The 17,205-nt window shown below is 53.2% G+C and overlaps 1 protein-coding gene across 3 annotated transcripts; it reads right to left on the bottom strand.

The window, feature by feature from the left end:
• Window positions 1-999: 999 nt before the first annotated feature.
• Window positions 1,000-15,261, bottom strand: LOC114483928 (microtubule-associated protein 4-like). Of its 3 annotated transcripts, XM_055083311.1 has the most exons (9): window positions 15,032-15,260; window positions 14,399-14,458; window positions 13,986-14,278; window positions 12,170-12,283; window positions 10,274-10,366; window positions 6,309-6,390; window positions 4,717-4,829; window positions 2,632-2,821; window positions 1,000-2,393 (listed from the first exon to the last, which is right to left on the bottom strand). In XM_055083311.1, the coding sequence occupies exons 2-9, from the start codon at window positions 14,418-14,420 to the stop codon at window positions 2,389-2,391; spliced, it is 912 nt and encodes a 303-aa protein (XP_054939286.1). In that variant the 5' UTR covers window positions 14,421-14,458; window positions 15,032-15,260; the 3' UTR covers window positions 1,000-2,388. The 3 variants fall into 3 exon arrangements, with proteins under 3 accessions (XP_054939286.1, XP_054939288.1, XP_054939287.1); XM_055083313.1 differs by lacking the exon at window positions 12,170-12,283 and having other exon boundaries at window positions 2,347-2,507; window positions 15,032-15,261; XM_055083312.1 differs by lacking the exon at window positions 10,274-10,366 and having other exon boundaries at window positions 2,347-2,507.
• Window positions 15,262-17,205: the final 1,944 nt, after the last annotated feature.

Below are 17,205 nucleotides of genomic sequence, written 5' to 3'. Positions count from 1 at the left end.
GGGAGAAGTTCCACAAGCAGCCTTAACCTTTAGTCACAGCCACAGATTCACAGACGAGGGGCTGAGGTCAAGACTGCACGCTGCACCCCAGTCCCTCGATGCGAGGGGACAAGCCGGGGGCTGTGGGGGCCTCGGATGCTGAAGACGTAGACAACCAGGACGTGTACAGAAGACAGGGCCTGTGTGGTGGGACATACGAGCTTTATTTGTTCTGGAAGTCGTAACAACAATCACAGATCAACATGGTTAACGGCTGAGCCATAAGCAAATGGGGAAGTACAGAAACGTTCCAGCCCCAACGGCTGCAGAATAGAACACAGCACACAGGGCCTCTGGTCCCACCTGTCAGGGCGGCTTTCTCAGCTTCTCTGGCTTGTGGGACCCTTCAAGGGAGCTGTGACCAAACCACCTTTCAGAACGCTGACCACTCCAGCGCCCCCTAGAGTGCTCTCCGCCGGGGTCACCTCTCCCACCCCTACCTTTGGCCAACGGAGTAAAAGGACCGAGAGCTTGTTGTCCACCCCAGCATCAACACAGGTGCAGGTACCTTTAGGCCCACTACTGTCACCCCACTGCATCTGGCACCCCACCTCCCACTGCGTCCTCCCAGTTTCATCTCACCCTTTCTTGCAGACAAAACACGGATGCCCTGATGTCCCTGGCGCCGTTGAAGCACTGTGTGGACAGTCTCTGGCCCTGGGAGCGCTTTTTCCACAAGACCCCTGCAATTTCTTGGTATGTGCCTGGGGAGCTGGGGAGATGGTGTCGAACCTCCCTGGAGAAAATGCTACCTCAGAAAGGGAGAGCACCTGCCCAGCCCAGACATCCTCCCTCTACATGGACTTCGAATCTGATCCTAGGTCAACAGCTCCCACCTTCTCAGCGCCAAGGGATGCCAGAGGAGGAGGTGGGGAGTGTGAGGGGCCAAGTCTGCGCTGCAGAAAATGCTCTTCCAGAGGAGAAGCCTTGGAGACTCCCAGGCCATTTCACTACAAACTGTTACGTTTTAATCCTTTATTAGAAACCATGCAAACTTTAATACAAAAAATACAAGTGCAATAAGAATCTTCGTGTCAATACAATTCCCGGGACTTATCATTGCAGCCACCCCAAGACCAGGCCTAACCAGGACACACCCCTTAGGCTGGCCTTGCCTCTCCTCTCTTCCCAGACTCTCCAGTCAGGCCATAAGGGAGCCTGGATGGCCCATCTCATGTACTTATTTTTAAATTTCCAGACTTGATTCCCCACTATCCACATGAGTTCTGAACACATCGGGCTCCCTGGCAACTGAGGGCTTGAGTGTCCTAGGTTGTACGCTTGGAGGAATTTGACCTCCATGGCCCTTTCCAGCCCAACCTTGTCTCCCACCGGATCCCAGGGAATGAAACGGACATAGATGCCAAAACCAGCCTCTTGGTTAGAAAAGAAAAGCAGCATACACACAAAATGCCAGAACCACCAGTCCACACTCTGACCAGCCCCTAGCGGTCCCTGCCTGCCCTCTAGCCCACAGCCCCCCACTGCGCCTGCCCTGTCCACACCACCTCCGGGGCTGGGGCCCCGAGCTGCCCAAGCCAGGGCAGCCTCCAATGCCTCACCTCCCGGCTGGAGGCTTCAGGATCTCCCCTCCCTGTTTCCTTTAACACCTACCAACGACTTTCATTCAGACATGGCTTCAACCTGCAAAACTACTCCACCGGTTTTCAGGTTATTTAAAAAAAAAAAAACAAAAAACAAAAGATAAAGTGTGACAGCAGCTAGGTAGGTACGGGAAGCAGCGGGGACAGGCAGCATTGCCCCTGACTAACTTGGGGGAGGGCAGCAAGAGGTGCCTGGCGCCACCTGCGAGGCGGGCACCACTGTGGGGTCAAAGGAAGAGGCAGTGGCCTAGCAGGCTCCAGGGTAAGCAGTCAGCACCCAGCCGTCACGTGGCTATCCACTTCCACTCTTCCCTCCAGCTGGACCAGCGAGGAGGGAGGGTATGTCAGTTTCTCTTGGGTTTGGTCCAAAAAACCCAGACAAAGAGGAGGTTGGACTCCGGCTCCCCCCACCCAGATCCCAGGAGGTACTGAACTAGCCTCCCCCACCCCACTTTCCACCCATCCTCCGCGGAGCAGCGGCGCAATGGTGAGGAGCCAAGCAGGGAGCTGGGTCTGGGGCCGGGAGTGGAGGGAGCACGGGGGCGGGGCTGCTGCCACCCTGGGCAAGTGAGGCAGGCGGAGGGAGTGAGGGAGGGAGGGGCCTAGAGGGCAGCCCGGGAGAGGGAGCTAGGGGCCCAGGTGCCTGAGCTGAGGCCGCCAGGGAAGTGGAGGGGGGCGGGAGACAATGTCGGCCCCGTGGTCGGTGCGGGCCCTGGCGTTTGCCCGGAACGTCAGCCTGTAGGTCTCAATCTGCAGTGACACAGGAGGAGGGAAGGAAGAGGGTGACGGGGTGGGGGGGGGGGGGAGACAAGAGGGGGGAACACGGGGGACGGAAGACGAGACCAGAATGTCATCATTAGATGCCTGGAAAATAAAAGGTTGCTTCGTTAAAATTCAGGCCACACTCCGGTCAGAAAACAAAGGAGTTTCAATCTGCAGCCAGTGGCAGGGCCTCTGGCTGGCCCTTAGGCCGAGCCCAGCCACTTACTTGTCTCCTGGATCTGGCTGTCCAAGGTCTGGGCCTCCCTTTGGTCACCACCCCCTGCCAGGGTGGTGTGGCCACTGAGGCCACTGGCTGAAGTGGGGGCGCCAGCTTCGGGCGCTGCCTCAGGGACGGCCGGCTCCTCCCCAGCTGGGGGGCCCGGACACGGAGGGGCCTCGCTGCCACCGCCCTCAGTCTACAAATGAAACAGTGGGGGAGACAGTGCAGGGTCAGTCGGGGAGGGTGTGGGATGGTGATGGTGGTGGGTTTCACACACAGTCCCCACCCCCGCTGCTGCCGCTCCCCATTGGCTCAAGGTACAGTCACCTGGGAGTCGAGACCAGGTCCCCCCCACCCCGCCCCCACCTGCCAGACCAACTCCTGGTCTGGGTGGCAGGGTGCTGGGTAAGAACTCAGGCTCTGGGGCAGGAGAGCAGTGCAGTCTGGCTAGTGACACGCTCTGAGAGCCTCCTCTGGGAGACGAAAGGCTTCGTGAAGCCTCTGACATGAGAGGTGAAAGGTGCCTGGCTTCTCAACAAGGCTGATGCCAGATCAAAACACTTATGACAGCAGATTGTTAGCAAAAAAGCTAAGGAACGATCTCAAATTGTGGGCCTGGAGCCACTAGGGCTAGGGAGCTCCGGGAGCTTGAACCAGTTCCCGAGGGGTGCAGGCCGCCACCTCAGACCTAAGGGATCCCAGGGCACTCCCTACACATGCGAGTGTTCGGAGAGGCTTTCTCGGCCATTCCTGGGGCAGCGCTGCCTGTGTATCCATCATTCATGCGCCCCTGACACAGGCCTCCTCTGTGCTGGGCACCTTTCTGGGGCCTGGGGACACAGAGGAGGGAAGAAGGTGTCCAAGGAGGTGTGAGGGAGACTGTGGGGGCCTGGCGAGGAAGGCCTTGTGGTGGCCGTGGACACCCAGTGTGAGTCCAGAGCACAAGAGGGAGGGCTGCTGGGAGGCACTGGCGGGCTGGCACGCCCGTGCCAGGAACGCCCAAAGGCGACAACAGGAGAAATCAGAGCAGTGAAAGAATTGGGCCTCTGTGTTAGAAAAATAGTTCCAGAAGTGATAAGAAAGGGAGGTGATGCGAGTAAAGAAAAGACTGGCGGTCAGAAAGGCACAGACGTGAGCCCTGGTCTGTGTGCGCCCGTCGTGTGGCCGGGGACAAGTGACTACACCCAAGTTAGTGCCCCGGGGGTGCTGACCAGAGAACGGCCTCACAAGGTGTGGAGCATGTCCTGAGAGGCTGCAACAGAGGGAGCTAGTCCGGGCTTGAACGGAGCACTGATGGGGGGCAGGACAAAGTGCGGGCTGGGATGGAGCCGCGCTGCGCGGTCAGATGCAGGGGGAAGGCCCACAGCACTGCTCACGTCCCCTCTCCCGCGCCCACCCCTCCCTGAGCAGCTGCAGCCACCCTCAGCCTTGGAAGCCGGCAAGGCGCTGCCCCCACGGCCCCGCTACCCGATGACACGGAACAAAGGACAGACAGCATCTTGGCAGACAAAAGGTCTCACAGTACTGTGGAAGGAGCGCGGAGGGAAGAGAGGGAGGGAAGGGAGGAGAGGCCCAACCAGGATGGGAAGCCCGCCGCCCGAGTGCTCTCCAGAGCCCGGCCGCGCAGGCCTCCAGAGGGGGTGGATGCCGGGCCTACTGTCACGGGCAGCTAAAAATGCGCCATCCCGCTCCCAGGCCCGGAACAGAGCCTGACACAGAGCAGGTACCGAACACTCCCGTCTCAGGAGGTGCTGCGAGAACCGAACCACACACACCCCGGCCTTGTGGGGACCTGCACTCCAGCCCTGTCCCTCTGAACATGGCTGAGATGGGCTCAAAAAGGCAGGCCACGGCTCTCAGGAGAACGTTCCGTCTCCAGCTGGACAGGTGAGAGGTGACCAGGCTGGGGCCTCTTCACCTCTCCTGCCTCGCTCAGGACTGATGACAGACGATGGAAACAGCAATGGTGTGGGTGAAACATGACTCCTGAAGAGACTGAGGGGCGGTGACAGGTGCCCACCTGCTGGGACCCAGACTCCAGCCGCACAACCCCACCCCCCAGCTGTGTCCCCTCCAGGACCCACTCACTACCTTCACGGCGCCTCCTGCAGGCAGGTGGCCCACGTTATCAAGGGATCCCACCTTCGCCTGGGCCTTCTCCTTGAAGTTCAGCTTCTGACTTTCGATCTTGACATCTCCTCCACCTGGAACCAAACAGAAATGGGTCACTGTGGGTGGCAGAGAAATAGCCCTACAGGCAAAGCCAGGAGGCTGGCCAAGGACTGGGATGTGCCCAGTATAGAAATGGGGAAAATGTGACCTGCTCTGATGACAAAGGAAGAGGCACAGCGAACACATGCTTTCAGCCTCATAAACACCCTGTTGGTCAGGGTCAGGATCCTGGAATCCTGGTTTTCCAGCTGCCAGCACTGATACTGGAGGAGAGGAGTGACTTGCCCAAAGTCACCAGCGAGCCAGTGACTCACAGGATGGAGTATGGTCTAGGTGAGCAGTTTAACTGAATCTCACCATCATGAAAAGAAGGGAAGGCAAGAGGCGGGAGCAGAGGGGAGGCAGTCTGTACACAGGCAACGTTCACAGCTCAGCCAGAGTGAGGCCACGGGATCAAGGGCCAGAGCACTGTCACTGGCCACCCGGCCCCTCAGCTTGGCTTTCCCTTGAGCCCTTCTTCACTCTCCCATCTCCTCTTGGCTCATATCACCAACCTCAACACCTAGCTTCCTGCCAAATTCTCCAGGTATCCTACCCACTGGACTTCTGGCCTCTTGCAAAAACTGGACCTCAAGTCACTCAGTGTCACTAGGGAAGGAGGTATCTCACAAGAGTGGATTTTCCAGATAGAAGGAAAAATGAAGGTTAGTTAAGGGCCAAAGTGTTTTGATCCTTTTAAACAGAACACCTTCTAAAATGGATGACATTTTTTGCTGAGAGGGAAGGGAGTTTTCTTTGCCTTCACCTTAACTGGCCCGTGGCGACTGATCTCTGAGACACCGGACCTGTCAGCCCGTGTGCCTGCCGCTACAGATATGGCCCTGCCCCAAATCTGCTGCCGACCCAGGGTCTAGGACACACGAGGCTCTTAGGGTACAGCCAAGGCAAGAACACAGGCCCTGCTCAGACAACATTGCCAGTGGCTCAGAGGCCTCTGCGAGGGCGCCCAGCCACCTGTGCTGCTGGCAGGAGAGTCTGCATTGCTGTAGTGGCAAGATCCACATGGGCAGGCCGAGGCAGCGTTATTGCATGGCTCCCTATCTCCTGCTGGAGCTGGTGGTGGATGCTTCACTGCTCGGGAATACCTGTTGCTCCTGAGCCTGACAGGCAAGGCCCGGCCACCACTCTCCAGAGCTCCTTCAGCACCAGCTCCTGAACGCTTGCCTGGGAGGCCGAGAAGGGTTCTTAGCCCATAGCGCACCCTTCCCCTAGGCCTAGGTCAACAGCGCCATGCACACGGCAGGTCCTCAAGACACTGCTGGTGCAAATGGCAAACCTTGCACACTGTTCCTCCTCCAACTAAAAGGTTAGTGCCCAGAATTCCCCCTCCCTGACAGGGACTGAGGACTACGTTGTTCCTACTGCTGTGCCCTGGGTGTGTGGCTCCAGGAATCTTCATGGAAGGATGGAGACATAGGGGTGAAACCTGGGACAAGGGAGGCACCACTCACCAGGCTTGTGCTTAATGTTAGCCTTGGACCCACACTTGGAGGAGACCTTAGAGATGTCCACCTTCTTGTTCTGAATCTGAACCTGAGGAGAAAAACACACAAAAAAATGACTGCCTCAGAGAGAGAGGGTGTACACTGCCAGGTCCACACCCATGCTCTCTTTATAGTCTCCAAACCCGAGGTCAGAGGCCGCCTTCTCCAAAGCCTTCCCTGGCTCTAACCTCACTCCATCTCTTCTTCATACCATCTCTTGAAGGGACCTCAGCATCAGCTCTACACTAATCGCTTCATGTGCTCAATCATCATCTATAGCGTACCTACTACCATCAAAACAGCAGCCTCTACTCTGGCTCATCTTTCCAACAAGGCTGCAATTCTCCCTAAACAGGAGCATGGGGAAATGTACTTTTCCCAGCCACAGATCTGGCAGCTGCTAAAGCAAGCCACCAAGCGTCCTCGGCAACGGTGACAGGCTCATCTTGCGCCATCCCTGAGATGACCTGTGAGGAGTCAACAGAGGTCACTCGCCACGGCTGGGCTCTCGCCAGGGTGTGGAGCCCACACGTCTGTTGACAGTGTGCCACAGCTGAACCTAGTCCTCAAAAAAAGAATAGTTGATGAGGGGAAGTTTCGCTTTATAGATGTACTCCAGCCAATAAATGAAGAAGGGACAGGAGAATTAGAGTCTCACCACAGTGCACCTTCACTGAACTCATGGTTTTGGGCATCAACAGCCGCCAGCATCACGAGGCGTGAGACGACGAGAAGAGTGAGACATTATGTTTCCTGACAGAAACACCACCACTGCCTATGAACGTCTTGCAAAAATGTGGGGGAAAAAATCAAGTCTGAATCAATCTAAAGAAAACTGTGGGACTAATGAACATGTTAAGTGAAACCATCGGGACATCCTCAGCAGAATCCAAATTCTAGGACAAACCACTCAGTTTACTCTTGAAAAATATTACCGTGAAAAAAGAAAAAATGAACAGGGAACTTGTAGAGTAAGAGAAACCTAAGATTATAAGATACAAATCAACCAATCACAACTTACGGACCTTACTTGTTTCCTGATTAAGCAAACCTGTTTAACATGCTATGGGATTTTATATGATATACAGATGTATATTAGAGTTCTTATCTCTTAAAGTTACATATTGGAATATTTGCAGATAAAAGATATAACTAGAACTGGCTTCAAAATAACTGGAGTGGGCATTTATAGATAAGACTGGCCACAAAGATAATAAATGAAGCTGGGTAAAAAAGTACATCCAGTTCACGTTACCATTTTTTCTACTTTTGTATATGTTTGAAAATTTTTATAATTAAAAGTTTTAGGGACTTCCCTGGTGGCACAGTGGTTAAGAATCCGCCTGTCAATGCAGGGGACACGGGTTCGAGCCCTGGGCCAGAAGATCCCACATGCCGCGAAGCAACTAAGCCCGTGCGCCACAACTACTGAGTCTGCGCTCTAGAGCCCGCGAGCCACAACTACTGAAGCCTGTGTGCCACAACTACTGAAGCCTGCGTGGCCTAGAGCCCGCGCACCACAACGAAGGGTAGCCCCCACCCGCCGCAACTAGAGAAAGCCCGCGTGCAGCAACGAAGACCCAACACAGCCAAAATTAAAATAAATAAATTTATATATATATATATATATATATATATATATATATATATAAATAAAAGTTTTAAAAAGCTTAATTGCATCTCACTAAGTTAACAAAGCCTCTGAGACAAGCTCTGCCTTCCCAGGCTGGTACATAGAAGAGCCACAATCCGCTTCCAAAAGATACCCCCAACCGCCCCCCTAGCCACCGGCCTCCACTGACGGCTTCGGCTTTAGGGAGCCACGTGCTGCTGCTCTGGCCTAGGACGTGTGTTTCTCGTGCTGGCCCCAAAGTAGCCCGCAGTGACGTCCGGCAGCCAGCACCAGCCTGTTCACCACCAACCCGGCATTCCCGCACCTCGCTCCAGCCGTGTGCTCACATGATCTGCCCCTGGCCTGCAGGCCACTGCAGGTGTCAATACTGCTACTGAAGTGACACTGCCAACAGGTCTCAGAACCTATTAACATACACACCCCTCCTTGCAAGGGTGAAATGGAACTAAAACTGCTGCAACATTTAAACTGGGATCAGCCACAGAAGTAGCTGCTATGTTCGCACCCGATGGCCTCTCAGTTCTCAACAAGAGGCATGTTTATGTGTACGTGGGGACATGTGGGGAGTACTGACCAGGATCCTGTTCCAAGCCACGAATCCCTGTGGTAACCCCAGAATTTCTCTCTGGGGGGAAGGGGGGCCCTGTGGGGGAATGGGGTTAGACGCGTATGGCTGGTGGCCACCCTTCTCATACACAGGTATGTTTATGGTGGCTTTATGGAGGGGCTGATGGAAGGCATGACAGAGCCTTAGTCCAGGCTGTTTACCCTCATCTTCCCACTGGAAACACTGTCACAGGCTTTTTCCTAATGCTCTGCTGTTTAAGGAAACCTCCTAAAATGAAAACTCTTTTAAAAAGTACATTCCCTCGCCAAAAAATATCTTGTTTGAAGTCATGTGTAGGCAGTGTGGGAAGACCATACTAGGTGACAGATAAACGAGGACTATTTTCAGAGCTCTGACATACATGACACAACATATATAAATGCATTTCTGTGTCACACACACGCACGCACGCATGCACGCAACCCAGTTCCCTCAGAATCCCTGTTCGCCTTCTGTTTGCATCTAGGCCAAAGCCTGAGAGGAAAAGCTAGGGCCAGTGCCTACCTGCGCCCTTCACGGGTTGGATCTTTCTCACCTTAACCAGACACTGCCTTTAAAAGCTTCACCCACCTCTGCCTTCCCACACTGGGATGGCTGATCTCTGGCCAACTTCCAAGCTGGCCAAGAACCGGCCACCCAAGTGCCAAGGATGCAGTTTCTGCCCACGCCAGGAAGAGCCAGTGGTGGGGAGATGACCAGGAAGGACGTGCAGTAGGGGAGTTGTGCGGAGGGAAGAAAGAGGTGTTCTATGTTTGCACCCTCACAGCAGAACTGCAGGGTCGGGACGACATGACCACCATGGGCATGTAAGCCATGGGCAGGACGACATGACCACCGAGGGGGCAGGGGACAGAGCCTAAAAAGGAAGAGGGTAAGCAGAGCAGGACTTAATCCAGGTCAGGAAAGAGAGGAGAAGGAACTGAATGAACCCAAGGGAGACCAGGACAGGGCAGCTCTCTCCCTCTTGGGGTGGGAGAGAAGCAAGGGGAGAGGCGGTGAGGGCAGGGCTATGTCACAGGGATGTGGAAAATGCAAGTGTGTTCTCCACATGCCAGGTGACAATGGTGATCTACCCCATCTCTCCCTAGACCAGGACCTCCCTATGAGCTCCAGTCACCTGTGTCCCTAACACAGATCTTAAGGGTGGCACAGAATAGCAGCATGATAAACAGGATGTCTGGATGGGAGAGGGAAAGAGCCAGAAAGAAAAGGAAATAGGAGGAAGGGGTTGGAAAAGGGAAACAGTGGGGGAAGGAGAGCAGAAAGAAAAGAGGGGGAAGGAAGCAGGGAGAGAAGAGGAGAAAGAGCAGAGTCACAGAGATGAAGAGAGGGCACAGGAGGGGTGGGAGCAAGTGGAACACAAACTCCCTGCTCTACAATAGCAAGGACTCAAGGATGGGCTCTGGAGAAGTCCGGACATGTGTCTCCAGGTCAGGACCACTGCATCCCCAAGAGCGGACTCGAGACAGATCGCGTCCCTCAGACCAGGTCTCTGAACCCCTAAGGCCTCTCACCCACGGGGGCAAAAGATGCCAAGTGGGTGTCACCCAGTTGTCGTTTAGGGCTCACCAGAAACACTCAGTCTGAACACATTTGAGCATCGGGGTCCCCCCGACTCCGCTCGCCCGCCAGCGTAGGGCGGCCCTCTTTCCAGGGTGCCTCAGACGCCAGCGGCCCCGAGCGCATACTTACATTACCACCTCCAGGGACATGCTTAATATTGTCCTTGGAACCACACTTGGACTGAATATGGCTGTAGCTCACTTTTTTGGAGACTATCTGGACCTGGAGTGTTAGAGAACAGAAAAAACAACACAAAGGGAGAGGGCTGGTTAGAACCGACACGGGGCAGGCAGTGAGTCCACACGTGACCACGATGAGCGGCAGGGAGTGCTGTTAAAACCCCACCTTCAGCAGAACAGCTGTGGAAAAGCACAGGCCAAGAAACTGGAAGGAGCAGGAAAGGGAGTGAAAACACGAACAAACAACACAAGGACAGAAGATGTCGCCAGAGCGCTACATGGGCATCCTCACTGCTCCTGGGGGCCGGCTGCAGTTCACGGGGTGCAGACAGCAGTGGCCCCAATGCCCACTCAGCCAGGGCCCACCCCCGCCTGCTCTCTCCCCGACGCTCCTCTCTGCAAGGCTCCTGCTCATCCGGACCCGTCCTCACCCAAGGATGGCACTTCCCTTAAATCTGGAGCCTGGAATCGCTGCAGCCAGACTGGCTCTAGGAAGCAAAGGCTGCGTGGAGAAGCCCGGGGCCGCTGGCTCACAGCCCAGATCTGACACTGTTGGGAAGGAAGGGACCAGAGGCAGCTTGGACCTGCTATGCAGAACCCTGGGCACCAGGGGGCACAGGCCGAAGCCACACTTTCACGCAGAGCCCACTTGTCTCAGGACTCAAGAAAGCACAGCGCAATTTAGGTTTAAGTCTAGTCTTCTTTTTGATTCCAGGGTAAAACCCCTTCCACAATCCTCCAGATGTCCAATCCTGTGCCCTGTTTCATGTGTAAAGAGACTAGGCTCTGGGCAGGGCTGCAGTGAGGCACAATCTGGGGGGGCACCTGCACAATGTGTTGTATATAAATGGCTCCCCCTGGAACGGAGCAACACAAAGGCTCAAGATCCAAGATCTGGGACAGAGAATCCTTTTTGAGCCTTCTCAAGAAGGAATAGTTGCCAGCATCCTTCCTTCCTTTTCTTAGAGCACTTCACAGATGATGTAGCCCCCAAACTGAAGAGTTCTCCCCAGAGCAGAGAAATCTACCCTGAGAAACTCCAACTGTTCCTTGCCTTCTTTACAACATCAATGATGAACAACTGGTGAGCAAACCACTTTCCTAATGAACCAGAGACCTACAGGACCTCTAGAAGCTCCCAGAAACCATGGCGCAGCCTTCCCCACCTGCCAACCATACAAAGTCCTTGCCCTGGCCACCTACCTGCCACAAATAAGGGCAGAAGGTTCCCAGGGCAAGAGGAGGGCCCTGGCTCCAGGGTGTGGAGACAAGGGGAAAGAACCTAGCATTTCCCCGCTGCATCCAGGTGACGGTGCAATCCCCATGCTGAGTGGGTTTTCGCTGGGAATCAGCATCCTAACTTTCAGTACAGAGGTCCTTGGAGAACCAGGACGAATGAAGCTATCTCCACACCCAGAGGTGCTGAGAGGGGCCTTCAGTTGAACTTGAAGCACAGGGGCTCCAGGGTTCCTACTGTTGGAAGGTTACCAGTGCCATGTCTTACTGACGAAGAAGCTGGGTACTGTGTGTGTGTTTGTGTACATAATGGGTGTGTTTCAGATCAAGGTCAGAGTGAAGGAAGTGACTGAAAGTGTTTGGATCCATTTTATCCAACTAAATAAATATTCCCTAAAGGGCTAGTGGACTCCTAGCTCTGTTAACTTTCAGGTTAATGGAGAATATTTTCTGATGCCTGAGTCATCAAACACAGAGGAAGGAACACGGGGAGAAGTAGAAACTAGTTAAGGACAGGAAAAAAGTGCAATAGAAGGGAAAGTGACTGAGGCTGGAAGAAACAGTTGACCATCTTTTACCTTCAAGAGGTAAAAGTCTAAATAAAACTCACTTTCCCAGCAGGCGGTTTCTGTGCACTGCCAATTGGGCCGGCTGCTTTAGTGACTGCGTTAGGTTCAGGCTTTCGAGCTGGAGCAGCTGCCTCTGTTTTTTTCTCTACTTTGGCCTGGATGGAGATAAAGGGAGGGCAAATTTCAAACCAAGAGGACAAGAGCCCAGATACTAAGAAGGGAAGAAGGCTGAAGGGGACTCGCATCCAGGCCAGGCCACCATGCAGAAGCAGGTCACCCTTGCTCCTAGAAAAAAACCACCGATTTGCCAGGGCAGACCAAGCTGGAGGGAGAGGGTCTAGAGACCAGACTTGAGACACGAGGAAGAGATCAAGACACCATTTGTGGAGAAGAGGCAAGAAGGAGGCTAAATGAGCGATTCTCTTCTGAGTGTCTACTGGGGTTTTCAAATCACAATGTCCCACCCCCCTGCCCATGTTCTGATATGCCCCAAGCAAGCTGCCATGGTCACAGGGAGCCACTGCTGATGATGGGAAGTGCCACACCCTCAGGTACGTTGCAACAGAAAATACTTTCATCATCAGACTGAGCTACTCAACTCTCCACCAAGACCTCCTGCAACTTTTGCACCATGAAGACATAAGAAGAGCATGGGCCAGGGTGGGGAACGGGCAGGCCATCAGCACCACAGCCCCAGATGCCTGGCTGGGTACGTTAGAGCCATAATCTCTTGTCAAAAGCAACTCTTGGGGGCTTCCCTGGTGGCGCAGTGGTTGAGAGTCAGCCTGCCGATGCAGGGGGACACGGGTTCGTGCCCCCGTCCGGGAAGATCCCACATGCCGTGGAGCGGCTGGGCCCGTGAGGCATGGCCGCTGAGCCTGCGCGTCCGGAGCCTGTGCTCCGCAAACGGGAGAGGCCACAGCAGTGAGACGCCCGCGTACCGCCAAAAAAAAAAAAAAAAAAAAAAAAAAGCAACTCTTGGGCCCTTATCCCAGTTTTCCATCAGTGTCTTCCAAGAGCACCAGGATTCTGCTTCATTTTGGACCCTCTTCAATTTTTTAGCAGCTCTGGATTGAAGCGATTTAAGTATCCTATCCTGAGTGGCGGGTGGGCGGGGGGAGGCGCACGCCAGTGATGGTGGTTTAAATGCTAGAGAATGAGGCAGGAGGTGAGAAGGTTGCTGCTCCCGGGACTTTGAACTTGGACTTTTGCCACCACCTTTTCACACATAAAATCCCCGTGGTTGCTAATAGTTAACAAATAATTCTGGGGTGGATGCACCCAGAAAGTCCTTAAAGTGAAGTGCTGTGGCCAGCCATGCTTCTCCATCTCAACACTCTATCACGGTCCTTTGTTTAGGAAAGCCAGGGGCTCGCAGCAAGTCACCCTGGCCACAAGAGGACACTAGTCCTCGTTCAGACAGATTCTCCACCCAAGACACGGCTTAGGGAACAAAGAGGCAGTCCATCTTCTTTCTGCCTATCCTGCTGTTCACAGTGCAGGGGTAAGAAACAGAACAAACCAGGTTCCCGCCCAGTGTCTCTCACCTGTTCAAGGCTCAGAGGCCTCCTCTGTTTGTTTTGTAAAGCAGAACCCTTTTGTCTCCAAAAACGTAAGCCTAAACCCCAAAATGCAGAACAGGAGAGGAGAAGAGAAAGCTCAGAGCCACCTGCTTGCTGCTGCTGGGAGGCAGAGCCCAGGATGAAATTCCCTGGCACTGAATCCAACGTCCTGACTGCTCCCTGCATGGTGGGCCCCTTGGGCCGATGCAAGGACATGCCTGGGAACGGTGCTTAGATGTGGCAGGGGAAGAAGCAGGGGCCAGCCTGCCGAGGACCCCAAGCTCCCTGGACTCACCCGGCCTCCTCCAGGCTGATGCTTGATGTTTTCCGTGGAGCCAACCTTGGAACGGACATTCTTCAGATCAGGGGCAGAAGCATTGGTAGCCACGCGGCCCAGCCTTGGGGCAGAGGAGCTGGGCTTGGCTGACGTGGGCTTCTTGTCCACAGAAGGAGTCCCAGAGGGCCGGGGAGGCGTGGCTGTGGGCTTGATGCGGCTGGGAGTCACCCCTGCTGGGGGTGCTGACCCAGGGACGGCGGCACTTTTCTTCACGGAACTGGTGGAGGTGCTCTTTGGGCGACTCACGTCAGCTGCAAAGGTGGGAGTGAGAGATAACAGGTGTGCAGGGGAGAGAGCGAAGGGAGCCTTAAAGCCATGGAAGAGGTGGGGGTTTAAATCTGGGATCCATGAAGCGGGGGATGGGGTCTTACCTGGTGCAGACTTCGTAGCCATCTTCTTGATGTCTGCAGGTTTCCCCTCAGTCTTGACTGCTGCACAAACGTATACTTTTTAACATCACAATTAACAAAATAACCTACTGAATGGCTCATCCAAAACTGAGATTCATGCATTCATTCAACAATTACCAAACTGTTTGAGCCAGGGGCTGTGCTAGTATCTGAGAACAAACTAGTAAATCAGACAGCCAAGTAAAGACCATGCCCTGATGGAGCGTCCAAGGCCAAGCACTGTGTCTTACTCTTTTCTACAGTCTTGACAATGCCTGCCCTTCTACGTGGCCTTTCTTTGAATGGCCTGTTTCTTATCATGAAAGTCCACGAACACAACGTGCTGGGTGCTGTGGAGTTACTAAGAAAGGAATAGTAAATTCTACCTTGGAATTCATGAGAATCCCCTTCACTCAGGATTTTTCTGGATACACATACCTACTAACCTCACATGGAGATCGAGGCTATCACTTTTCAACAGACCTCATTAAGGACTGGTGCACAAGCAGGTCTGCACAGCTGTCTGTGATGCCGGCCGGCACTATGGCTGGAGCAAAAAGCCAAGGCCCCACCCTCCTCCCCACTGGTTCCCATGGGAGGGAAGCGAGTACTCACCAGGGGGCCTCTTGGGCAGGGGTGTAGAGGGGCTCCTACTGCTTGGCCCAACTGAGGCAAGAGCGGCAGCTGCTGTGGCTTTTGGAACAGTCTGGGTGCTCTTGGAGCCAGGCCTACCGGCCAGGGCAGAAACCAGCTTGGATGGCGAGGCTGGCTTGGATGGTGAGGCCCGCTTCTCAGGAATCTTTGCCTCTGCAACAGGCTGCTAATAGGAAAGTGGGAATAAGAGCTTCAGGTCAGCAATAGGCCGAGGAAGTCACGCCAAAGGATGGTTCCATATAAGCTTATGCCAGAAAGCAGGGGTACTGTGGGTTTGGCAGCCACTGATAGGAAATATATGTGGCTATACAATCAAGGTCCTCCACACAACATGAGAAATGGCCATGTAGGGTGCCGTGTGATCGGGGATCAGGAAACAGGGAGTCAAACCACCTGAATCCAACCTGAACCAGTGAGAATGAACAGCCCTGAAAATATACCACACCACAAACTACGTCTGCCTCAGGATGCATTGGATTAAATATTTACGTATTTAAGGTATTACTATTTGACCGGAGATCAAACAAATACATAAACAAAACAAAAAATTTAAAATGTTCAGTCAAATTCAGCCATTCTTTTGGCTAAGATGCACCAAGTGAATTCTGAACAGGACGGAGCTGCAGCTGGAAACTGCACTGGCCAAATCAGTCAGGTCTAAGCTCCAGCCCCAGGCAGGCCCCCAAATCACAGTGTGATCTTGGGCAAATCGCTGAGCCTCTCTGGGCTTTATTTCCTCATCTGGACAAAGGAGGCTGGAACAAAGGATCGCTACGGACCAGCTTTGATAATAGTGATGTTAGGGACGGGAGGATGAGGATTCTGTAAGAGCACAGGGACAATGAGAAGGGGCAGTGGAGGGTGCAGGCCTGACCAACAGAGGGAATGAGGAGGCCGATGCCACAGCTCTGACTGAAAGCAAAAGGGAGAAGCCTCTCAAGTGCAGACACAGGCCATCTGGGTCACTCTAGCTCCTCTTCCAGGGAGACTGGGCATGTAGTCACTATCAAGGAAGGGAAGGAATCAATACAGCCTGGTTTCTACAGGAATAGGCAATGAAAAGACTGTTTTGATAAGCAAATATACCATGTTACTCAAGAGAGTAAGCCAAACCACAGACAAAGGGGATCCAGCTCTTATACTCCAAGAGAAATGACCACACAGAGGGTATATGTTGGTGGAGACAAGCAGGATATTGCTTAAATGGAAAATCAGCTAAGGAGGTTCTCAGAAATTAAGGGCTGGCAGCCATTTAAATAAAATCTAACCGTGCAAATGCAGGGTAATGACCATTCCTACAAACGAAGGGCCCAAGCATGGTGTAAAGAACCCTAAGGTTGGAATCAGGGGAAGTAGTCCAGCTACCAGCTCTGTCTCGAGCGTGTCGTGGGATTACGTGCAGAGGGACTCCTGCTCTGTTTGCTCTAAAATGTAGAGACTAAACCAGATGCTCTCTGGGGTTTCCTTCAAATTTTCAATACTATGAGTCAGAATAATCGGGTGGGGTCTTATATTTTGCTAGTAAGAGTAATAATAATAAAATAAGTTAGAAAAAAGTTGCTTGAGATAGAAATCTCTAAAGGATGTGATGTTCTTTAGACATCAGGCTTTTGGCCTCAGCAGGCTGCAGAACCAGCCTGCTTGCAGAGTTGGAGTCACTCTCCTGTTTTCTCAATTGTATTTTCTCCTCTGCCAGAATCACAGATCTTATTTTTTCTGAATAGTTATCCCCCCTTTGTCTGCTCCTATAAATCTTTCTACCAAATAAGGAAAAAAACAAATTTCATTAGGCTTTAGTTTTTATCCATCTCTCAAAATGTTTCCATCTGTTTCTTATCTAAAAGATAAACAACGGTAATCATTATGAGGCACAACACCTCTTCAGGTCAGCAGTATCTCAAAATGCTGTCTAAAAGCTGCATGGCAAAAAGACAGGAAACAAGAGTGTTAGTAGAGGCCCTGTGCACCAGTGTTGGAGTTAGACCCAAGTTCAAATATGGGCTCTGCCGCTTATTAGCACTGAACTACAGAAAGGTTATTTAACTGAGCTCTGAAATGAGGATACTAAAATCTACATTATGGGTTGTTGAGAGAGAGAATTAAAAGAGTTAATGTCTACAAAGAAACCACTACAG

This window comes from Physeter macrocephalus, unplaced genomic scaffold (assembly GCF_002837175.3).
Source record: "Physeter macrocephalus isolate SW-GA unplaced genomic scaffold, ASM283717v5 random_790, whole genome shotgun sequence".
NCBI lineage: Eukaryota > Metazoa > Chordata > Mammalia > Artiodactyla > Physeteridae > Physeter > Physeter macrocephalus.
Note: the sequence above shows the minus strand (reverse complement) of the source record. Positions and strands in the feature narration are given on the sequence as shown.

Excerpts from the sequence above, each read along its gene's own strand:
- LOC114483928 (XM_055083311.1), bottom strand. The coding sequence starts at position 14,420 with ATGGCTACGAAGTCTGCACCAG. Across the intron at positions 4,830-6,308 it reads TAACATTAAGCACAAGCCTG|GTGGAGGAGATGTCAAGATC; the intron begins GTGAGTGGTGCC and ends GTTTGGTTCCAG. Across the intron at positions 2,822-4,716 it reads CTGCAGGAGGCGCCGTGAAG|ACTGAGGGCGGTGGCAGCGA; the intron begins GTAGTGAGTGGG and ends TTTCATTTGTAG.